Raw genomic sequence first — 23,046 nt, forward strand, 5'->3', positions numbered from 1 at the left:
TTTTCCACGCTAGCGGACTTCCTTTGGGCTTAGCGCACGTTTGCCCTGGTCGAGCTGCTGCGGTCCACTGTCCCGCAACACCAACAGCGTCATCGCACGGGAGCTATACACATCTTCGACCGGCGCGCAATCCCACGATACCGATACACTACCCAAACTCGCATTCAGAAAGCCTCCAGCGATCCATCATGTCAGAACTCGCATTCTGCAAATCATTCCTCAGCGCCTTAGACGCCCGCCCACCCAAACTGTCTAGCGATCACATCGCAGACGCACGCCAATATCCCGCACAAGGCGCTGTAAGTCCTCGCCGCCCGTCCTCTACACATCGTCTATCTATACGCGCAAATATCAGAAACTGACAACCCTCCAGTACACCCTCCCCCGCCTCCCACACCCACCCCACCCGCAACGGCCAAACCCCAAACCCACAACCAGCGACGATGCCTCCACACCATCTTCCTCGTCAATCTCCGTGACGCTCAAACCCATGAAGCCAACCACACCTACCATCCCACTCAGCTCAATCGACCCATCCAAAACCTCCGTCTACGACCTCAAACAACAGTACGCGACACAAGCCTCGTTATCAGCAGCCAAGATAAAGATTCTGTACAAGAAGAAGCCAGTCACAGATTCAAAGACACTATTGGAAGTCATAGGCACAGATGCGGGGAGTGAAGTCGAGTTTGGGGTCATGGTCATGGCTGGTGCTGCTCTTGGCGGGGCTGCGAGTCCAGCGTCGGCAGGGACACCAGTGACGAGTCCGCCTGCTGTTGCGCCGCCGACAGAGAGCGAGAAGGGACTTGCTAGTGCTGGGGAGACAGCTGCGGGTACAGCGACTGGTGCCGCTGATGCGCCACTTGGTCATGGGAAGGAAGTCGTTGCGACAGACGAGTTTTGGGGCGACCTCAAGAACTTTGTTCTTCAGAGGACCAAGGACGCGGATGAGAGTGAGAGGTTACTAGGCGTGTTCAGGGAAGCGTGGGAACAGAACAAGTAGTGATCTGGTATAGCTGCTGGAGCCAAACAATTGCACACGCATATACCCGGAAACAACATCACAAGGAACATCGCACGTCAGATCATGCAAGCTTCCAACACAGAGCTGTCCATCGACGACAATTTGACCAGTTTAGCCTATCAAAAGCATACCAAGCCTGATAATGCAAGTTACACCCAGCACTATCACTGCCCACATATCGCATGTTTCGTCTGTAATCATCATGCGCAAAAGCTCGCTATGCCATGACCGCTGCCAATCAACCGCTCGAATCGTTTTCATTTCATATCATTACCAACCGCAGTCGTTCCTTCCTCCATACTAACAGGTGCGCGAAATCGACAGGTCGGAAGGGAAGGTGGGGGGAGAGGCGCTTAGCGGCCCTTGGAGACACGGCTCTTGATGCTCTCGAACTCGATGTCGTCGGCATCGTTGGCTTGGATATCGGCGGCGAGACCGTTGAGGGCGCGCTTGATGGCTTCCTTGGAGGATGAGTACATCATGCGGGGCTGTGAATGGTTAGTCAACCTTTCCCAAACAATCCTCTTCCCGTTGTTGTGACGTACGTATTGCGCCGCATCATCTGGTGTCCAGCTGATAAAAGTGATCTTGCTCCTGGAGCCCTCTCCGCTTTCGAGCTCGTACTCGACGTCGAACACGGCGTAGCGACCGCCAATGCCCTCCTTGCCCTTGCGGTCCTTGCTCTTGGCGTTGAGCAGCTTCTCGCGGAAGACGTCAAAGTTGGCCTCCTTGGAAGTCTCCTCAACGACAATCTCTTTCCAGTCGTCGCTGATCTTGTAGATAATCCATTTGATGTCCTTGCCAAGCTTGAGCTCGTTGAAGGTGCTGATGCACTCGGGCGAGACGGAGACACTGCGTCGTGGTTAGTACGTGCGGGGGCGATAGAGGGGTGCGCGAGGCGGGTATCGGGGTGGTGGCGGAGGCAGGGGGTGCTATGCGGGCGCGGTCGTCGGGCAGCGACAGCTGTTGATGCCCTGTTGTTTGTTTTGCAGTACGTACCCGGATTGAGCCTGTATCCGTTGTTAGTTCGAGTTCCTCAATAACGCATCTCAAATGTTCTCACCATAATGTCGGATGTGTAAAGTAGAGGATGCTAGAGGGGGGTCGAGGCGCCAGGTAGCTTTATCAGTACTGTGGTTGCCTGTCAGCGTCGTCGTCATCGTTGCGATTGCCGCGTGCGAAGATGCAGCAGTGAAGGAATGGCAGCCTGTTCGGCCATGGAGCGGTGGCAGCTTACGTCAATAGAGAAAACTGATCTGGGTGGATAGTTGATGTGTTTGCGGGAGAAAAGGCGGAGGAGGAGAGAGTGATTGCTGAGGCTGAGCGAGTAGTGGCAGGTGGGGTGGGGTTTTCTCGATGCACGTACCCTAGTGGGGTTCCTTCAAGCCCTGGAGCACGGCACGATACCAGACACGTTACAAGGTTTAGTTTGGCTCTGCCGCCACAGCAACGCCCTGTCAGTCGTCACAGCATCCCACCTCATACAAGGAACAGGCTGGACAGGTACTCCGCCGTCCACGTTAGTATAAGGGTTGAAGTTCACATATTCTTCAAGGTAATGTAGACTTCTAGGAGGCAGGTGTTCAGTTTTTTTCGTGTATGAGGTGATCCACCAATCCTGTTCCTTGCAGCATTCATAACTCAAGCATATGTTGTGCATCTCGAAAACTCGTTTGAACTTGTTCATATTTCCTTCGTCGCTTTATACATCTTGTCCTTCCCAGGAGATCCTTACACAATATTGTACAATAAAAACCAAATATCCAACAATGCTGCGCTTTTGAGAAATCATGAGTGAAGAGCGGAGACCAACCCAATATCGTGTACATAAATCATCGCTGGGAAAGGCATAAGACTAAAGTCATTATAACGGAATGGGGGTATAAGAAGAAGAAAACAGACGGCTAGACTTCACTTGTTTAGAAGCCCATTCCGCCCATGCCTCCCATACCACCCATACCGCCAGGCATGCCGCCTGGAGGTCCAGACTTCTCCTCGGGTGCCTCGACAATGGCGACCTCGGTAGTTCCAAGGAGCGAGGCAACACCGCTGGCGTCAACGAGAGCAGTGCGGACAACTTTGAAGGGGTCAAGGATACCGGCAGCGATCATGTCGACGTACTCGCCCTTGGCGCTGTTGAAACCCTTGTTGAAGTCACCCTTGTACTCGTCGATGAGCTTGCCAACAATGACGGAGCCCTCGGCGCCAGCGTTCTCGACGATCTTGCGGGCAGGGTGGGTAATGGCGTTCTTGACGATGGTGATACCGAGCTGCTGGTCGAAGTTGGCAGCCTTGACGTTACCGAGAGCGTTGGCAGAGGCCTTGAGGAGACCAGTACCACCACCGGGCAGGATACCCTCCTCAACGGCGGCACGGGTAGCGTTCAAAGCATCGACGATGCGGTCCTTCTTCTCACCGACCTCAACCTCGGAAGAGCCACCGACCTTGATGACGGCAACACCGCCAGAGAGCTTGGCCAGGCGCTCCTGGAGCTTCTCCTTCTCGTACTCGGAAGTGGTAGCGTCGTTGATGACGCCACGGATCTGCTCACAGCGCTGGGAAACCTGGTCCTTGCTGCCCTCGCCGTTAAGGATGACGGTGTCCTCCTTGGTGATGGTGATGGATCCGGTGGAACCGAGCATGTCGGGAGTGGCCTTCTCGAGCTTGATGTCGAGGTCGTCGCTGAAGACAGTACCGTTGGTCAGGACAGCGAGATCGCCAAGGATGGACTTGCGGTTGTCACCGAAGCCGGGAGCCTTGACGGCAGCAACCTGGAGCTGACCACGGAGCTTGTTCAGAATGCAGACGGCAAGCGCCTCACCGTCAATGTCCTCAGCAATGATGACAAGGGGGCGGCGGAGCTGCTGGGAGGCCTCGAGAGCGGGGACGATGTCCTGGACAGCGGAGATCTTCTTCTCAGAGAGGAGGATGAGAGGCTTCTCAAACTCAACCTTGGCAGTCTTGGTGTCGGTGATGAAGTAAGGGGAGATGTAACCGCGGTCGAACTTCATACCCTCGGTAACCTCAAGCTCGTCCTCGGTGGTCTTGCCCTCCTTGACGGTGATGACACCCTCCTTTCCGACCTTCTCCATGGCGTTGGACAGAAGCTTGCCAATGTGTGTGTCGCCGTTGGCGGAGATGGTGGCAACCTGCGCAATCTCCTCGCTGGTGGTGATGTCCCGCTTGTTCGCCCTGAGGTACTCAACGACGGCCTCGACAGCGGCCTGGGTACCCCGCCTGAGATCCATGGGGTTGCATCCGGCGGCAACGTTCTTAACGGTCTCGGAGAAGATGGCGCGGGCAAGGACGGTGGCAGTGGTGGTACCGTCACCGGCAGCCTCGTTGGTCTTGGAGGCGACGTCCTGGAGCAGGCGGGCTCCGAGGTTCTCGAACTTGTCTTGGAGGGAAATAGCCTTTGCGACTGTCACACCATCTGGAATGATGTCAGCGGGCAATGTTAAGGATGGTGACGGAAATCGTGCATACCCTTGGTGATCTTGGGCGAACCGTAGCTCGACTCGATCAATACATTGCGACCCTTGGGACCCAGTGTTGTTGATACGGCCTTTGCAAGTGTGTCGACACCCTTCAGCAGTCCAGCTCGTGCCTCGACGCCGAACTTCAGTTCCTACCAATTGTTAGTTTTGCGTCTTTTTTCAACCAAGTAGATATGCAATTGCCGTACCTTGTGCGCAAACCTCTGCTGCTGGAGGTTGTAGCTGGTGGACCGGAGCTTAGAGCTCGAGTTGAGGGCCGAAGTCCGCGCCCGCGATGCGAAAGCTCTTTGCATTGTGACGGAATTGGGATGTGTAGGTAGAGAAAAAGGAATCTCAGATGTTGCTCCTAGACTCCAGCTTTATGCAAGATAACCAGGAATAATGTGGATGTAGAGGAGGATGCGGAGAAGAGTGGTCGCAGATGTTCGATGCCTCTAAAAATTTGGGTCGCTCGACGATTGGAATCATCGAGAAGGCGCTATGACCACATCCGCGAGCTAGCCTCGGCTTTCGATCCATAACTCCATCGCCAGCCTCACGTTTCACGTTTGTCAGCACCTGATATTTCTACTGGAGCGCAGGCACACGAAGGTTTTGCGTAGAACTCAATTATCGGGGGTGAGCGTTGTGTGCATTGACCATACTACAAACGATCCCTCTGGGTTAGCTAGGTGCCTACGCCTTCTGGCTAACCATCAACATATCACCATCGATGCGCTTGAGGCCAACACCGAACATCGAAAATATTTCCCGCCGCTCGGCACTAAGGCTCACCGCCCCATGCACCTTCTGCACCACCTCGATACATCTCCAAACGTGTAGGTGCTCTTCGTCAAGCTGCCAGAGTGTTCCCCTCGGTCCACTGCTCAGCTCTTTCAGCATCTTCGTATTCCTAGCCTGCTCAATTTCCGTCTTCGCTCTCGGCGCTTCATCTTCAAGCGCTCTCTCTTTTGCAGCTTTAATCTCTTTCTTACTCTTTCCTACTTTCGATATTGGCAAAGCAAGGCCCTTCTCTGCGTAGGCGGCAGTGGCTTGAGCCTTCACCGGGCCCTTCCAGAACTCGACTTGAGGGCTGTTGTTTTCGTGTATCAAGTGGTAGTATATCGGCTCCTCACTCTCGTCGCTCAACAAGTGTAGAGGCTTGGATATCGATATGTTAGCAGGAGGCCAGCGTGTGTCGCCGTATGGGCATTGATTCTTCTGTTCTGCGGTCAAGGTCTTCTGACTTGCAGCACCGCCGTTGCCTCCTCCGTCTGTACCAGATACTGGAGGTGCAAGTCGAGTTGGATCCATATGCTGTGGAGCCCGCGCAAGTGTAGGCGTAAGCGCTGGCTCAGGCGCAGGTAATTATTGCCGTCGTGAACGGTCCTCGCGAAGTTGCAAGCTTGCTGTCAGGCAGGTTTCTTAGCTGCGCGATTCTTTCGCCCGTAGTCCTCAAGTGGAACTCCTTATGGTGTGTTCTGCTGGCTTTCAACGGTTTGTTTAGAAGAGCGGGCTGAGCGACGCTGAGTGCTTCACGTTCGCTGTTACGCATGATGTCTTCACAGCTGCACGCCTGTCACGTCAGCGCGTATGCTATAACGAGAAATGGCATTTCACAGGTGTGAATTGCCGCACCGTCTAGGAACGTAGACAGAGACGCTTTCGAGCAGCATGCTGCTCGTCACACGATGCGGCTCTGCCCGAGCATCGAGACCTCGAACTATCCTCTGCGAAGAGCACGCATGCAGCGTGATGCACATGCATATGGTGTGGCTGAAGCGCCTGGCCAATAGCACAGCTGTGCGACACACCAGGCAAAGCAGGCAAAAGCAGGCAAGCTGGGCAACTCGACCCAAACTCTCAGGTGCGTAGCTGCCTAGCAGCATTGCAGTCACATCGACACGTAAAGCTCCACGATTTGCCGACTTTTGAAGAACCCGCATCTGTAATGCAGGACATACTTTGATGCCCACCTCGATGTGACGACCTGTATCTCCCCAGATTGGTTCAAGATGGGGTCATGAGGCTGAGGCCGCTCATATGGAAACGTATATAGTTGTGTCCTCAGCCTTCTCTTCTGCGCCTGATCCAGGAACAGCAGCGCAGGAGACCCATTACGACAATAGTCAGCCTACCGTCGGACTTCAAGAAGCACGACTTACACTGCGGGCATTGCGTGCCCATTGCGCCCGAGTTCATCACAGCTATTATCTGCCTCGATGGCGCCCTTTGGCCGCCGTCGACCAGCCGATGCAGCATTGGAACAGGCGCGTAAAGCTCAGCGCAGACCTACCCTTCCATCGGCAAGCAGAGGCGAACGTATCCAAGACACGTATACAGCATACGACGACTTTCCATGGGAGGAGATCGAAGAATATCTTAGAGGCAAATGGCCTGACTGGGACTTTAAGCGGAAGAGGGTACGTCGCGTCTTCATTTTACAGTATTTCAGCCTGATCGTTTGCGCAGTTCCACGACAAATGGGTTTTTGAAGTGCCCGAAAAGTTGACGGATGTGAGTTCTCCTTGCTTTTGCCTCCCGTGCGTTTTGGAAGTGGCTGAGCAATTTTAGGGCGACCGAAGGGAGCTGAGGAACAGGAGAGATGCGCCAAAGGCCACGAGACGACCTTCAGTTTCTCCAGAACCAGAAGAGGGGCAAAATTAAGCCTCATGGGTGCCGACGAGAACTATAGTTGTTAGAAATACACAGTTTTCGAGGCAGAGGTTAAATCTAGACTCTCATGCCATATTCCGTTTTGAGGTTCCCGGTGAGGACGCACATGGGCAGTGGCGGGGACCGCTGACGTGCACGGGTCGCTAGCGCTTCGCACCTCCTGAAACCCACACAGCCGCTGCCAAATCAGCCAGTGTCAGCCTTTCGTGGCATTGTTCTATCCATGCGGATCCCATAAATATGTTCTGTCTACTACGTTCCTTCGCACTAAGCGACAACTTTTCAATGTGTGCTAGTTCAAGCCTTCGAGATGACGTACCAAATACCTGTCGAGCTGCAGAAATCCTACCTCAAGAGCAGCAATTATCCAGAAAATCTCATCCCTACTGATCTTCTCTCAAACAAATCAAAGCTGGTGTCTTACAGAAAGCGTCTCGATGGGGTTGGGACTGACTTCTGCCTTCTGGACAGCCAGGTTGGCAGGCTCTTCGAAATACCAGTGATTGATATCGGCACGGCTGATAGAGATGGTAGATAACATCAAAATCCTGCTATAAAATACATACAACTAACTCACGCAGTACGGGATAAGATATACTTGCATTCACACTCGAAAGTCTTGGAATGGCTTGCTGTAGATGTTGTACAAGACCCAGACGACCCCAACGTACAGCATGTTGTCGCTCGAAAGAGGGACCCAAGATGTCGATTCATGTACGTTCTCTTGAGCTTCTGATGGGTTTGATATGCTAACATCCTAGCTACTTTCATGGTGAACACTCGCGAGCGCAGTTGAAGACAACCCGAGAGAGCCTTTGTCACATTCTTTCCTACCATCAAGTCATGCCCGCATACTTGGACTTCATGCTGGTTTTCGGTGGGCAAAGTGACGCCAAAGACCCTCGCTTCAGTGGATTTCATGAGCAAGTACGTCTAAAAGGCCCCCGCAATGTACACTCAGCACCCGAGTTGTGCCGAAGTGGTAAACACTACCAGCTTTGCTACAACTTGAAAAGTGTGCAACTCAAGAAGGAGAGCAACGAGGACATGAGACTTGATGAATGGTCAATCCGAGATGCTGCGATCTACCATCGGTTTGACGTAGAATATGGGACCACCCTGTGGATTGTTACCAAGGGCGGCAAAGACTTACGCGACCGCTACGCAGAACTCACTAGGTCAGCTGGCCGGCCAGGTCACAACATGTACACTGATACAACATCATGTTTCGAGTTAACGCTTATGACACATCTGCTGTACTGTCAGTGGTCAACGGAGGACTGGAGATGGTACATCGTCTGGCTTGAAAGGGTGGTAGAGAAAGAGGTCAGTACGTCCTTCAGTACACATCTTCACGCTGACGTCAAATCCTACAGAGCGGAATGGCAGTCAACGGACCACGTGGCCCTGGCTTTGCATATCAACAATACGAAGCATGGGATATTCAAGACCTGCAATATTGGCAAGATAAAACTAACGAAGCGGTCATGGTCCTTCACGCGAACGCTGAGATCTTAACAACTCTACGCAGGTTTTACTCGAACCTGATGGCGCACAAGGATTTCCCTGACACGTTGAAAACATCGTGTGAAGACCAGTTATCCGACTTCCTTTCGCAGCTCGACGAGATCACTGCCGAGTTCGATATGCAAATAGCCAGAGCAAAGCTTCTGGTAAACATCATCAGCGACAGGAAACAGCTGGTATTACAGCATCTGCAAACCCAAGTCTCGGATCGAACGGAACAGCTCAACAAGAATCTCGAAAGAGAGACTGTCGTCATGCGTATCATTACAATCTTGACCTTGATCTACCTTCCGGCTACATTTGTCTCAGTAAGTCCATGATCGTCTTTCAAACCCGGTCTCTAAAACATAGTAGACATTCTTCAGCACCGACATTATCAAGTTCCAGGACCAGAATCAGAACTCCGCGAATTACGAGAATGGCTCGTTCTCCAACCTCGCCCTAGAGCGATGGCTTCAGGTCACGATACCACTGACTGCTCTGACGCTCTTTGGTGCATGGTCTACATATCGCTTCTACAGCATATCGGCAAGGGATCTGACTGTCACCGAGCGCTTGAAGCGCGCAATGTTGTATACGGCACCTCCATCTCCAGAAGCAGACTCTTCTGCACAGATGCCACCAAACGATGGCTCTAATACCCCAAGCGTAACCATTGAGGGACCAGCGAAGCGCTTGACTGCATCGATCTCTCGCTTTGCTTTAAACGCACAGAAGTTCGGGAAGGATCGTACTGTCCTTCCTCAATATGAAGGCAGTGAAGCCAAAGCTGGATGACGGTCGCCGAGGCTAGGCTCGAGGTAAGATCGCCAGTAAATATTTCCACATCTTCTTGTGTGGCAGTCCTCAACGTAAGCCTACGGATCATGAACGTGGGGCATCCATCATAGTTTGGCGCATTATGTGTCAGATTGCAGTGTCATAAGCTGACATTCGGTTGCGGCGGGTCCGTCGAGGTACACACGGAAGGCGGGTCGGTGGGGCTTAGCGAACTGGCGTTCGCCGCTGCAACTGACTTTCATACAACACCAAGATCTTTTATTCTCCATCTCGCATCTTGCATCTACCATCGCGCAACTTCCAAGCCATCGCATATCGCAATGTGATCTTCGCTATTTACTGCTAGATGATCAAACGTACAGCCAATGCAATAATGTGCGAGCCGCTGAGCAGAAATTCAGCCTTGTTGCCTGAACATCAGCTCGCTGCAGCCACAATCGTCCTCCATGCACCTATTGGCGCAACCTCAACCTGGCCCTGTAGTCGGCTGCACGAGGCTGAGAACAATCTGCCATGGTTAATATGAGCCCCGCTCGCGCTACTGAGGCTCTGCCACCCTCATTTACTGCTTCTTGTCTCGTCTCGTCGCGTCGCGTCTCATCCCTTCCAGGCCTCACTGCGCGCATGCCTTGCGCAATCCACCTGAACCCTACTCCGAAGGTCATACTGCACGAAAGCGATACCACCTAGCGGCATTTCAGTGTCGTGTCATGCATTCCCCCCACAAGGCCTTCGCAGCCTGATACTTGGTTGGAACCACGTCACAATGTCAGGCGCATACCCGCAACAGCCTACCTCTCTACCCATCAGAGAGGAATTCGAAGATTTGTTAGAGTCACAATGGACACGTCGAGTTGCGTGTCAGAACGAATGCGATCTGGATAAGTCTTGTAGCTGCCAGCGCAAAATCGTACACGTTCACGCCCTCCAAGCATGGTGGAAGAAACGAGTCTCCGAAAGCGCCCTTACAAAATTGGAGCGTTTCTTACATGAATCGTCACTTCCATCTCATCTGAGCTTGCCTGTTAAGCCCACAAAAATCTCCTCGCCTGGTCAATCCTGTCTGCGCATCCTCAGCCTGCTCCTCAAACAAGGGCGCGATCACCTTATCGACCGTTTCTGCGAAGCGAACATGTACGACGACTATCTTGCGCGTAGCGAGAACGATCAGAACCTTCGCGAACAGTTAGCCGGTGTGGTACATCATGGAGAAGTAGAGGCGATCATCGAAGACTTCCACAAAGGCAAATGGGAATATTGTCCCTTGAATTTGACTTTGGACATGGCTGTGAACTTACAGGGAACGAAAGTTATCCTTCCTTTCTGTTCGAAAATCAAGCTTCCCAGCAAGGGAGGCACTGCGTCAGTATACTGGGTGGCGGTGCAAAAGGATCTCGTCTCGGACAACGCGCTCGCACTTGCCTTACAAGACTCACTCTATACGGATGAAGAATTTGGAGAGGTCAGCTTCCTGAAAACTCACTAGCAGCGTAAGCTAACCCCCTCTAGTGCTACCAGATGGTGCTCAAATCCTACTGCGGCAACAAGAAGCGAGACTTCGAGCTGGAAAAGGAAGCATTCTCGGGTTTGCTGCAGTCGAGCGACGAAGTTCCCATACTACAATACCTGGGCTCATACACCCATGACTATGGCGAGGGCAAGGGTATGGGAAAGACATACAATCTCTTGTTGGAATATGGTGAAAACGATCTGTACCAGGCATGGGCAGATGAGACGAACGTTCCTCCCGTACAAGCCCAGGAGATACTCCAGACATGGAAGTCGCTTTTCAAAGTTGCTGAAGCCATTCGCCACGTTCATCATCTCGAGATCCTGCGAGGCAAAGGCCAACCAAGGAGATTTCATGGGTATGAACCTCTAGATATGTAAAATTCCATGGCTGACCTGCATAAGCTGGCACGCAGATATCAAGCCGGACAACATTCTCAGCGTGCGCGGACGATTGAAGCTGGCTGACTTCGGCTTCTCCAGCTTTGCGCCTGTGGTAGATGGTCACGAGGACTCTGTGCCAACAGAATTGATCAGAGGTAATTCTTTTGTACGAACTACGTGTGAGACATAGACTGACTTCATACGTCGATACTTTAGGTTTTACCGATACGTATGGTCGGTGCGCATGGCAGCGAGCGGATTGCCAGCATTGCTGACCCTGCACAGGTGCACCTGAAGTGTCCCGCATGAAGCATCCGGACGGTACAATGTCTGGAGTCTCGCAGTCTATTGACGCATGGTCATTTGGTTGCGTATTATCGGTCGCCGCGACGTGGATAGTTCTGGGATTCCAAGGTCTTCGTCAATACGATCGACTTCGACAACTATCTCCAGCGAATAACAAGAACGGCCAGGAGTTGGACCGGTTTCACGATGGATATCATGTTCTGCCAGAGGTTGGAAAATGGCACGATTATCTTCGCGGACACCTCCGGCCCTCAGATACAACGACAGAGATGGTTCTGGCTTTGATAGAAAACAAGCTACTACGAGCAGAACCTGTGGCACGACACACTCTGGAAGAGCTCTGCGAGAAGCTGCAAGAGTTGAGCGATTGGGCCGAATATAAGATCAAAGGTCTCAGGATACACTCGAGAGATACAGATCCTCTAGTCATGAGGGCCCTCTCGAGCATCGAAAAAGAAGCTCAGGTCCAGAGAACCTCTGAACCAAAGACCAACTTCTTACAGCCGTCCTTCTTACAAATCAACCCTCGGGCGCGGGCCTCAATGCAGATGAACAAGGAAGAGATGATCAGAAACAAACCGCTTGGTCAAACAGCGCATCGCAAGCAAATACTGGAGAAGAAGCTGGAATTCTGTGAGAACAAATATGCGGACGACGAGCCGCCACTTGTGGATGCTGTACATAATGGTGATGTTACAGAAAGCCCCACTGATGCGACTCTTCCAGAGCGACTACAGTATCGTGGTCGCCAGAGTAAGCCCAGGAATCCGAGGGTCCAACCACATGATCAAGGACCAGCAGAGACAGGCCCTCACACGCCGGATGGCGCACGTTCGTTTCTGAAAAACCACCATCCTGCTACGCCACCATCATCGTCACATCGCCGTAACAAAACCAGTTCTGGCAGCGGGCCTCACAGCGACGATCCCTTCACGATTCAATCACATCGCAATTCATTCGAGGTCGATCCTTCCACCAGTGCCAACTCGACAAGACTTCACTTGCGAATTCCAGAGGCAGGCTCGTCATCCACGAAGTATCCCATTAGCCTCAAGCAATCAAGTGGTATCTCGAGCTTGCTGTCTCCACCTGCAGATAAACATTATGCGGTGCAAACCCCCGACCTCTCGGCTGAGAAAGAGACGTACTCGACACAGTCTCCCCCACCAACACCCGTTTACATCGCCATTGAGCGTGACATCGAAGCCGCTAATGTGCCCCCAATGCACAATCCGGTGGATAACCAGAGTCATAGAGAGAAGGTCCCCGTTGTAGCTGATATGAGTCCTAAAGACTCTCCTTTTGACGGCAAGTATAGATACGAACTGAACGTCGATACTGCCAATATAGTCGAGGCTGCTGGAAACTCCGGGCCCTTGATAACAGTATCGCAGCCCGGGTACGATCAGTCGCCACAGCAGCAATCAGCGTCATCCGACTCGATCACACATACTCACCAGGAGCAAGCTCTTCGCACTCAGAGGTTCTCTAAGTCTCACGATGACTCCCCATGGCCACTTCCACTGTCTGCTCTAGACTTGCCCTATGATATTTGCGTTACAAGGAAGAATATAGACCACCAGGTCTCCAGGGGGATTGCAAAAGGTATCGCCAAATTCAAGGGCAGATTTGGCATCGAAACCAGAGCTCGAGCTGCTAGTCTTGTGGAGACCTTCAGTGATCCGCGCGAAATCGTAAGCTTACTCCCGATATTTCTGGGTTTGGCTAATGCATTCCAGATTTTCATTGTCGACAATGGATGGACAATGGCTAAGCACTGGCCCATCGTGACGTTCGTAGCGCAAACGCTCGCTAAGAACGCCGCTGGTCTAGACAAGAGTGGCTTCGATGTCAAGTTCACAGTCGATGGTTATACACATAACGAGAAGTGTTTGAAGGCAGACTTGGGTCGAACAAAACTAAAGAAAGCGTTGAGCGCAGCTTGGCCAGAGTATAAGCCGAACGATCACGCCACTACAGACATGGCAAAAGTCCTCGATACTATCTTCGACGAATGGAGCCGTACCGGTCAGCCAGCTACAACACTTCTCGTCCTGACCGACGGCGTATGGTCGAAGACGAACCCAGGTGCTCTGAACAACACCATTTTGAATATCGCCAGGCGAGACCAACGAAATACTGGCAAGCGACACTTCAGCATTCAATTCATCCGATTCGGCGAAGGAGCTTCCGAAAAAGCGCGTTTGCAAACGCTGGATGACCGCTTGTGCGCGGACAACAACCTGCGAGATATTATCGACCACTGCTCATGGCGAAATGAAGTGACTAAGATGTTTTTGGGCAGCATAGAGGGCTCCCTCGACGAAAAAGACTCCGTCGAAGGACCCATGTTGTATGATTACGACAAGCTAGTCGACTTGTTCAATGCCTTCAACAGCGGGAAGGAGGGTGCGCTTTCACCAACAAGTACTCTATTCCGCACGCCGTCGCGAGGATCGAATCGCTCCTCTGTTTCCATGTCGCATGCAAACGACTGGGCAAAAAAAGGTTGATGAAAGAAAGCCTCCATGCCAATCGAATGCACTTCATTCTGCACAGGACGGCTGCACTTAATTGTCATACCTGTGTATCGCGATTCCTTTCACCGGCGTCGCACGCGCTTCGATACCCATGCCAAGTAGCGATGGACGCCACTTGCGTCTGTATATTCTCCATTGTACATATTCTTAATTTTCTCTTTACCTTTTGGATCTTGGCACATCGCCGTTGGAGCACTATACCCATGGGATTGGCGTGGAAATATTTGATTTTATTCATGCAGTGCACGGTGCAAACAAATTAAATCTATGCTTATTCTTAGTACGAGGCTGTGTAATTACAGGACTAGACAGCTTAGAAGTTGCACGTTAACCTAGGGAAAAGGTAAACACCCTAGAGTCTACATTAACATTAATATACCTACCTTGCATACACTTATATCTATATAGTCTGTAGATTATGTTTAGTTTTTCTCTTATATAAGGTAGTCGTACAAGTTACAAAATTATGCATAGCTTCCATTCTATAAGGCTACTCAAAGTTCTGCCTGCCTAATAATTCTCCAATAGAGACCCTTATACCCTCTCCGAGTACATACAGCGCGCAATGTACACGAGCCCAGCGATTGTTCAGATGTTGGGATTTGCCGTTAACGCCCAAAGTTCCTACTATATTATTAGAAGACATAAAACCGAATCTTTCAGCAACATACCAGGCAAACCATGAACAGCTCTTCTTCCACGTCAAACAACGACGTGAAGTCCTTGCAACCACCCGCACTCTGTACAGTAATGCGACTCAGCCCCTCCCTTCTTAGCTGGTAAACGACAGGACCCAGCCTCTCTAGTTGCAGCCGTCGAGCCGACATGCTAGTCCTGTTGTGAAGACGTATGTGCAAGTTGACATCCTTGTTCTTGATTTTGCCGAGTGTATCTCTTAGCTCATCGAAGTAACCAGTCTTGGTTTGGTATTCGCCCACGTGAACGTGCATGTGCTGGACGATAAGACCTGGTTTGAGGCCTTTGGAGAAGACGTCGCGTTCCAAGAAATCGGGGATCAGGTTCAACCGGCGGTGACTGAACCAGAAGGTTCGACCTAAAGATGAGTTTACGAAGTCAGTACTTGTCTCACATACAGTTCGTACATGGATATTACTAACCGCGGTACCAGGCCTCGATTATCTCGGTGGCTACGGCGCGGCCCATATAGCTGTCGAGCCACCATTTCAGACCGCGCTGTTCAGTTGGCTTGAGGCCTCGTATCCCTTGGTTGACGAAATCCATTTTTGTGCTTTGAATGACGTCTTTTCTCCAGTCCCTGTGTCCGGTGACGATCTCGCGGTAGTAAGGGCCGATGATCTCGCTATACACCATGTCTCGCAGTTCTCGAGGTAGGTTGGTGTGCAGCTCTGCGCAAAGTTGAAGACATGTGAGCCGGCCTTTCTCGATCGCCTCCGCAAGCTTTCCATCGCGTCGGGTCCGTGCTACGGTCCGTTGGTCAGACAGTTCTGATGTCGAGTCGTTTAGATTCCGTCGCCTATGTTTGGTCAGCGACTTTGCGGTGCCGGCGTTGGTATGACAGTACCTACTTGTTGGCGGCTTCTTGTTCTTCTTGATTTGCTCTGGGATTTATTAGCTGATGGGTTCTAACAACCCTGGGAGCATACACTCACTCGTTCTGGCGCTTCTTGCTATCTCCAGGCACATTGTTGGTAGCAATATGGGTTCCAGTCGTCTCTTTGCCAGAAGCCAGCTGCGCTGGGGCGCTTGTATCGAGCACATTATGCGAGTTACTGCATTCGCAGCCGATGGGATGGGGAATGGTCGCGTGCTGGGCTGATTGGAATGAGTTCCCATCAGGAAGTGTAGCGACTACATCGCCGGTGGCCGGGCTGGTTGTAGACATGCTGGGGTACCGTAGCAGTCTAATGTAAGGTATACTGAGAGGGTTAAAGTTGCAATGGGAAGAGCCGGGAGATAATCCCGAGCGAAGAAAATTGGAAGGGGCCATGGTGTGCAGAGCAAACTCGACTGACAGGCGCACCTACCCCAAAGAAACTTTTACTGTGTTCTGACCACTGACAGCGTGACTTTCTGGACCCTGCGACCCTACCCAATCTCTCGATGATTCTTTCCTACGAGTACTATATGCGTTTCGGCAGTCGTCAATGTAACATTACAGTACCATGGTAGCCGAACCGCGTTGAACAAAAGACACCACATCAGCGAACAAAACGTAAAACGTAACGTGTCTTTAGTCATTCATCAGCGACGGTACATAACAGCGCTAGGGTATCTGCATTTTCCCAACCTTCCCAACACCGCCCCATCTACTTGCGTTCAAAATCCCCGCTTGCCCTCATCCTAAACCCAGTACTAATCCTCTCAATCGGACTCTGCCTCTCAGCCCTATCCACACTCAATCGGTTGGCCATCGCAGTCGTGCCATTCAAGCCATTCGTGATCTTCACAGCACCCTTCTCGGGACTCCTTCCCGTACTGCGGCTAGCAACCGGAAGCAACGAGCCACCATCACCCCAGTGATTCGCTCTCGCACTGCCGAGATAGCTTTCGATGCTGCGCCTGCCGTCGGGGCGGTATGCCGTACTACGCCCGCGACTCAAAGCCTGTTCGATAGTGCGCGTATCGAAGGGGTACTCGAAGTCTGTCTTCTCGATACCGCTATAAGCGTCGTTGAAATCATGCCGGCTCTGGCGGTTCTGAGCCTTGCGCTCGCGGAAGCGGCGCTTGACTTCGCGGAAGAAGTCTCCGATGGCGTCGAATGAGAGCGCGATGGCGATGAACGGGATGGAGATAGCGAAGCCGATGCCGAACATGTACTTGCTGACGAATGACAGGGGAAGCGAAGGCTCGTCGCTACCGGGCCGATGCGGAAATTCTTGGATGTTGATTGTGAACATGGCTGCGATGAAGGATAGAGGGAGGAAGATGATTGTGACAATGGTAAACACCATGATGGTCTGGCTTTGTCTGGCAGTACCGGCAGCTTGGTCGCGGGCGAAGCGTGCCTCGAATGCGTTGGCGTGCTTCTGCTTTAGATCGAGTAGGTCGGTGATGGATTCGTAGATGCGCTTGGCTTGCCTGTCCATGCGTTCGAGATCCTTGATATGTGTTTCTACGGTCTTCGTCATGTCCTTGAATCGCTTCTTGAGATCCTGTTGGCTCTTGTGCTCCTCCCGATATATGTCTATGATGCTCGTCTCCATGTCCGGCAGTACGTTGCGCTGATCTTCTAGCACCTTTGAGATCATGTTGAGTTCGTCGCGAATGTCTTTCGTCTCAGCCAGCAGATCTGTCTCAGCGCCGATGTCTAGTAGTTTATCGACAAAGAGCGGGGCATGGGCGGCCGTTCGATCGCTGTCACCGTAGTCAAATGCCTCTTCCGGCACTGGAGGGTCAGTCAACGCGTGAGAGTGAGAGTGTGAATGATGCGATGTGTGCCGGCGATTCAGGTGCTCTCTTTGCCTTCCCTCAGCCTCCAAATGTCGCGAAAAGCGATTGGGTCGACGGTGATGTTGTAGCCAAGCCGAGGCCTGGGCGGACGCTGTGTTGAACTCTTTGAAAAGCATGGTTTCCATCTCAGTGGCATCACCGATGCTTGATTCGAACATATCGAGAAACTGATAGTCTTCGTCGCCAACGCGATGTCTGTCGAACACGCCACTACACCGACCGGTGATGATCATGGCGAGATCGTACACGCTACGCACGGGGTCTCTTGTCTTGCTATTGATGTCTTCAATGACTCCATCGAGGACGTTGAGCGGGTCGTTGCGAGGCTGCTGCCACCTTTGAGGGAAGGCTGTCACGATCAAGTCTTTGCCCAGCGTCCACATCCACAGCTGATCGACCATGAAGATCTTCGGGTCAACATGTTGCGGCTCGTTCGACTTGCATTGGTATCGATAGACAACTTGGTCTCGATCTCGGGATTGCGTGTCGATATTGTGATAGAAGAACTGGTCGAGCGTGCGTCGCACGTGCAGCGATACTTGTGAGGATGTCAAGTGAGCCCTGAACAGCATCTCGTCATAGGTTGATGCACGGTAATACTGTGGCTTAGAAGTGCCACCCTCGTTCTTCTCTCGCTCTTTCATCTTCTGCGTCCTCGAGATCGCAGCTTGCATTTCTTGCCGCCGCCGATCGGTCTCGAAATGTAGGTATGGCATGAAGGAAAAGATGTTGCCCTTCGCTACGGATGTTGGGTCTTTTCTCCCCGGACTGCCGGGTGACCTGAGATAGCCACTGTTGTTAAGAGAGGAGCTAGTATGTGTTCGTTTCGCCTGGTGTTCTGGACCTCGGGTTGGTGTGTCCGTCCCACCTGATCGCTTGCCTGCTTGTCTCGATCCACTCCACTTCGGTTGCTTCTTCGATTTATCCTTCGCCTTACCCTTTCCTTCCTTAACAGTCGTAGGTCCGGAGCCCGTTCCTGCAGTCCCATCCGTATAGTCTGTATCCACGGTACTGGTCCGAACAGGCGTGCGAGGAAATTGCGACGTTGGCGGTTCTTGTGAACCAGCTACCGCATCGATACCTAAGCCCATACCGCTATTCACCAGGATCTGGGGGATGAAATCAGCGCCGTCGGAAAGGTCGGAGTCATCGTGCTGTTTTGGTGCACGTGGTGTGCTTTGACACAGCGGTCGCATGAAATGCGAATGAATCTGCTGACCTCGATGCTGATGACTAAAGGATCGTTCGAGCGCCTTGAAGCCCTCCACATCACTGGCACCCTCTTCGATGAAGGCCTTCGTGAGCAGCGCCTCAACCCAGGCCATGTTATTGGCAGGGAGATGTATCCATCGGAAGGTTGTCGCCTTTGACTCCTTGGGTAGAATCGCAACAGCTGGCTTTCTTGGGTTGATAGGATCGCGGCCATATAGCAGCTCAAAGACAGTCCTTCTTGACACCTTGTTCTCGTTGTGGAAGTTGCCAAAGTCAACGATCGTAGCATGAAACCCGTTGGTGGCGCCAAGGGCGTCTTCGCTGAGCGCTTCGACCTGGTTGTGGGGTGCCAGGGCATTGATGATGTCTTTGCGCGCCGGTTTCTTGCTCTGCGCAGCGCGCAAGAACGGCGTGATACCAAATGTATCCTTTGGCGCTCGTTTGATGTCTGCCCTTTCCAAGAGACACTTGACTACGTCAAAGTGACCAGCTTGCGCTGCGACGTGTAAAGGTGTGGTCCCATTGAGTGTTCGCGCGTTGACGTCCGCTCCGGCAGCCATGAGTATCTTCAGCACCTTTACACTGCCTTGGTCGCAAGCATTGTGAAGGGGCGTCCAGCTTCCGTCGCTCTGCGCGCCTACGTCTGCCCCGTTGACTAGTAAAAGCTCAATGATGTCGTCTCGCCCGTGTGCGACTGCCAGGTGTAGTGCCGTCTTCTGCCTGACTTCCACCGCGTTCACATTCGCTCTCGGCAATCTCGTTCGACGCAAGAGCATCTCGCATAGCTCCTTCTTGCCGGTACTAGCAGCCCAATGCAACGGGCTGCGCTTCTGGTCATCCTGGCCCTCTGGTCCGTCGATCGCGATATTCTGCTTCAACAGCTCCGCGATGACATCGCGTCCCCAGTTGCAGTGCTTGTCTGCCGCCAAGTTGTGTAATATGTTCCGCCCAGTGTTGTCCTTCTTGTTGACGTCGGCACCATACCTGAGCAGTTCTTGCATGATGTGGTAGTAGTTCTTCCATGCAGCCGTCATCAGCGCAGTCCGTCCCTGCTTGTCTTGCGCATCGACGTTGCCGCCGAACTTCAACAGCATTCGTACAATGTCGACACGCTCTTTCTCAATCGCTTTGAACAAAGGCGAGACTCGGCCACCCGGTGCGCCGTCGGGCTTCGCGCCGCTCTTGAGCAGGTATTCGGTCATGTAGATATTTCCGCGTTCGGCTGCGCGCATCAAGCCTATGCGCAGGAGGTGGTCGACGGGTTGCGACTTCGCTTTCGCATGCTCGATAATCGCGATCGCATCGTCGTGTTTACTGTCCTCGATGGCCTTCAGGAGACGCGGTTCGACGCGCGCATTTTGTGCTGAATCAGCTCCATCGCTGGATCGTGATGGTGAGCGACCCATGTTGGCTACATGCTCTGGCTGCGACGACTCTTCGTCCGCAGGCGGTAGTTGGAGTACGAGGGCGGATATTCGTTTGATCGGAGATGGGATGGAGGGCGTATCAAGGTCGATAGAGGGGATCGGGTAGGTCGTCGAAAGCCATTCTCAAGTAGAGTGCTCCTCTCCTTCAGTCCGCGGTCGTACTGCCTTCAGGGCGGTGGATGGTCACACTCAGCCACAGGCCTAATTCGAGCTAAGAACATCCCCGGCTGCGACGTGCATGAGCACACGTGATGATCGGCATCTCGCGATTTGTGATCCATATATTCGTGAACGTACAGAAAAGTTGACATTTGACTGAACGATGGTGATGGAAGAAGAGCCGAAGTCCAGGATTGCTGGGTTGGAGTACGTGCCTGGGGATCCGGGTATTGCGGGGACAGAGGTACGCCAACTCACAGCGCGCCCGGGCGGCGTTGACGTCGGCGCGCTATTACTGTGCTTTTTGAATGACTCGACACCGCTTTGTACACATTTCCCATCAAATGTCACGCTGTTGACTCCTTGGACGCGACATTGACGCGCGAACTTAGCGTGCGTCGGGCGTTTGCCAGCGGATGGTGCAGGCGGTCTCTGCATCTATTTACAGCCATGAAGACCGAGGTCTATAGAACGCGATCGCCACCTGGAATTCACGAGCCAACTGCAACATCTTCAACATTCACACACCCAAAGCGGAAGTGTTCAACACTCTTCTCGCGCTTATTGATTTTGGTCGCTAGCTTCGCCTTCTTCGCTATGTACAACCAACTAGCTACGTTACGTCCCATGGACACCAAATCAACACGACATACGGACTCGATCTTTATTCCATTTATGTACAATCTGAACCCCAAACATGTTCCACAAGTCATGTGTGGCGTCGAAGGGGTTGACATCAAGATGCCCGTGGATACTGGGTCTACAGGCACTTTGATAGGCGCCCCAATACTGCCGAACATACCATCTACTGAGGGTACGCCGGCACACCACTACTTTACAAGCAGCAAGATCCTCTACGTAGGGCGACTAGTCAAACTTCCGCTGCACTTTGGCGGCGAGGATGGTTCATACGCGACTGCAGACGTGCCTGTTCTGATAGTCGACAAGAGTTGGAGATGCCCTTGGTATGATCCCCGTAAAGACCGGTTCGAATGTCCATTGGGTCCACATGGGGAGCAGGCCGAAGAGAGGGACACTTCGCAAATTACCTACATGGGCGTAGGCTTTGGGAGAAACGGTCCAAAAGATGGTATGCCATATGCGACACCGGACATCAACCCCTTCTTGAATATCAACGCAGTCGACGGGGAGCCGATACGGCAGGGCAACTTGCAATCTGGATACATCATTTCGGCCGAAGGTATCCAGATAGGACTGACGCCGAAGAACACAAAGGGCTTCGCATTCTCTGGTCTAGAGCCAGGCCTCACTCATGACAAGGATGCGCGAGATTGGGCCATGGCGAAGATGTGCTTCAGCATCGATGGCCAAGGGCGGAACTGTGGCACTCTGCTAGTCGATACGGGCATATCGCAGATGTATATCAGGGCTGAGCAGGGCGTCTCGATACCGACTGTCTGGATCCCCAATCCCAACCCAAATGGCCAAGCAAGCAAGCTGAAGCGTGTGAAGCCTGGGACCAATATCAAGATTGGGTTTCCGTCGCTGGACCGACCAGCAACTTCATACTCCTTCGTCGTTGGCCACAATGCGTCCATCGAGCCAACGTATGTGTTCCCGCAACCGCCAGAACATCCCCCTTATGTGAACACTGGGCGGAACTTGTTGTTTGGCTACTCGATAGCTTTCGATGCGGTGGGAGGGCGATTTGGGTTTCGTCCGGCTGGCAGTCATGCCTCTTCTGTACTTTAGTCCTCAGTCCAAGCCATGCAACAGACTTCACATCGTGCACTCAGGTCTTCTTCTTCTCTCTGCTCCTTCCCATCCGCTCATCGATGCCAAGTGTGATTCCGAGTCCATCTCCTTTACCCAGGCCATCTAGTCATTTGACCGTCATGCTCCTCATTGGGCTGCGGAACCCTTCTCGGAGGTCTTTGTACTCCTCCACGGCCTTGACCACGACACCGTGCGCCTGCTCGCTGTCCACGCCAACACCGACCAGAACGATAGCGCCAACGACGCCTTCTACGCCCTTGACGAAGACGGGGTAACCGCCCCCTTCAATGGTATATTTCGACCATTCATCCCCGCTCATAGCATTGTGCTCCGCGAACCTCTTGTAATCGCCCTCAAACTGACAGCTCATGAACCAAGTCGAATGGCCCCATCTCAACACGGTATTGCGCTTCCTCTCCGTCCACTTCTCGTGATCGGGCATTATGCCAGGCAGGCTGGGCGAGTGGAACAGCGTCTGATTCGCAGACGAGATGTGGATAAGCGCGGGGCATTCGGCGGTTCTCAGCGCGTTTCGGAGGATATTGCCAATGACCCAAGCATGTTCGCAGGTAAAATGGTTGAAGGTGAAGCTCTTTTCCTCTTTGGCCAGTTCCGTCAGGTCGCGCGTTGGTGCTGGGAGCGTGCTGAGCATCTTGTTGGTTGCTTGCGTGTTCGAGTGGGACATGGCGGGCGGGTGGTGGGCGGTTGGCTATAGGTAGGGGATCTTCACATATAGCGCTTGTGTATTATGTATAGGCAGACTGAGATCGAGCAAATAGGGGATGACGCGTCAATGGCGCGACTGGCGGAAGTCGAAACAGAAACACCGCGGACACCGCGGATGGGGCAACCACGCC

At 52.6% G+C, this 23,046-nt stretch overlaps 11 protein-coding genes across 11 annotated transcripts; 5 read left to right on the forward strand and 6 right to left on the reverse strand.

Annotated features, from left to right (window-relative positions):
* Positions 1–188: 188 nt before the first annotated feature.
* J4E79_008465 (uncharacterized protein) lies at positions 189–1,003 on the forward strand (the record flags this gene model as incomplete). The annotated part of the gene is made up of 2 exons (XM_049357322.1): positions 189–299; positions 374–1,003. The coding sequence occupies 2 exons, from the start codon at positions 189–191 to the stop codon at positions 1,001–1,003; spliced, it is 741 nt and encodes a 246-aa protein (XP_049208220.1).
* Positions 1,004–1,377: 374 nt separating this feature from the next.
* Positions 1,378–2,090, reverse strand: J4E79_008466 (uncharacterized protein; the record flags this gene model as incomplete). Its single annotated transcript, XM_049357323.1, has 4 exons — positions 1,378–1,512; positions 1,570–1,876; positions 2,024–2,034; positions 2,088–2,090. The coding sequence occupies 4 exons, from the start codon at positions 2,088–2,090 to the stop codon at positions 1,378–1,380; spliced, it is 456 nt and encodes a 151-aa protein (XP_049208221.1).
* Positions 2,091–2,943: 853 nt separating this feature from the next.
* Positions 2,944–4,814, reverse strand: HSP60 (chaperonin; the record flags this gene model as incomplete). Its single annotated transcript, XM_049357324.1, has 3 exons — positions 2,944–4,457; positions 4,511–4,652; positions 4,710–4,814. 3 exons carry the CDS (start codon positions 4,812–4,814, stop codon positions 2,944–2,946), a joined length of 1,761 nt encoding a protein of 586 aa, XP_049208222.1.
* Positions 4,815–5,196: 382 nt separating this feature from the next.
* J4E79_008468 (uncharacterized protein) lies at positions 5,197–5,814 on the reverse strand (the record flags this gene model as incomplete). The annotated part of the gene is made up of 1 exon (XM_049357325.1): positions 5,197–5,814. One exon carries the CDS (start codon positions 5,812–5,814, stop codon positions 5,197–5,199), a length of 618 nt encoding a protein of 205 aa, XP_049208223.1.
* A 908-nt stretch (positions 5,815–6,722) lies between these two features.
* J4E79_008469 (uncharacterized protein) lies at positions 6,723–6,995 on the forward strand (the record flags this gene model as incomplete). Its single annotated transcript, XM_049357326.1, has 2 exons — positions 6,723–6,923; positions 6,948–6,995. 2 exons carry the CDS (start codon positions 6,723–6,725, stop codon positions 6,993–6,995), a joined length of 249 nt encoding a protein of 82 aa, XP_049208224.1.
* A 1,024-nt stretch (positions 6,996–8,019) lies between these two features.
* J4E79_008470 (uncharacterized protein) lies at positions 8,020–9,480 on the forward strand (the record flags this gene model as incomplete). The annotated part of the gene is made up of 3 exons (XM_049357327.1): positions 8,020–8,502; positions 8,553–9,011; positions 9,058–9,480. 3 exons carry the CDS (start codon positions 8,020–8,022, stop codon positions 9,478–9,480), a joined length of 1,365 nt encoding a protein of 454 aa, XP_049208225.1.
* Positions 9,481–10,615: 1,135 nt separating this feature from the next.
* Positions 10,616–14,195, forward strand: J4E79_008471 (uncharacterized protein; the record flags this gene model as incomplete). The annotated part of the gene is made up of 4 exons (XM_049357328.1): positions 10,616–10,945; positions 10,993–11,351; positions 11,398–11,531; positions 11,662–14,195. 4 exons carry the CDS (start codon positions 10,616–10,618, stop codon positions 14,193–14,195), a joined length of 3,357 nt encoding a protein of 1,118 aa, XP_049208226.1.
* Positions 14,196–14,810: 615 nt separating this feature from the next.
* Positions 14,811–16,086, reverse strand: J4E79_008472 (uncharacterized protein; the record flags this gene model as incomplete). The annotated part of the gene is made up of 5 exons (XM_049357329.1): positions 14,811–14,846; positions 14,894–15,276; positions 15,341–15,717; positions 15,770–15,802; positions 15,854–16,086. 5 exons carry the CDS (start codon positions 16,084–16,086, stop codon positions 14,811–14,813), a joined length of 1,062 nt encoding a protein of 353 aa, XP_049208227.1.
* Positions 16,087–16,510: 424 nt separating this feature from the next.
* J4E79_008473 (uncharacterized protein) lies at positions 16,511–20,272 on the reverse strand (the record flags this gene model as incomplete). The annotated part of the gene is made up of 1 exon (XM_049357330.1): positions 16,511–20,272. One exon carries the CDS (start codon positions 20,270–20,272, stop codon positions 16,511–16,513), a length of 3,762 nt encoding a protein of 1,253 aa, XP_049208228.1.
* Positions 20,273–21,079: 807 nt separating this feature from the next.
* J4E79_008474 (uncharacterized protein) lies at positions 21,080–22,165 on the forward strand (the record flags this gene model as incomplete). The annotated part of the gene is made up of 1 exon (XM_049357331.1): positions 21,080–22,165. The coding sequence occupies one exon, from the start codon at positions 21,080–21,082 to the stop codon at positions 22,163–22,165; it is 1,086 nt and encodes a 361-aa protein (XP_049208229.1).
* A 130-nt stretch (positions 22,166–22,295) lies between these two features.
* On the reverse strand, positions 22,296–22,874 carry J4E79_008475 (uncharacterized protein; the record flags this gene model as incomplete). Its single annotated transcript, XM_049357332.1, has 1 exon — positions 22,296–22,874. One exon carries the CDS (start codon positions 22,872–22,874, stop codon positions 22,296–22,298), a length of 579 nt encoding a protein of 192 aa, XP_049208230.1.
* Positions 22,875–23,046: the final 172 nt, after the last annotated feature.

The sequence above is a fragment of the Alternaria viburni genome (genome assembly GCF_023758015.1).
Source record: "Alternaria viburni strain BMP 2772 chromosome Unknown scaffold_20, whole genome shotgun sequence".
NCBI lineage: Eukaryota > Fungi > Ascomycota > Dothideomycetes > Pleosporales > Pleosporaceae > Alternaria > Alternaria viburni.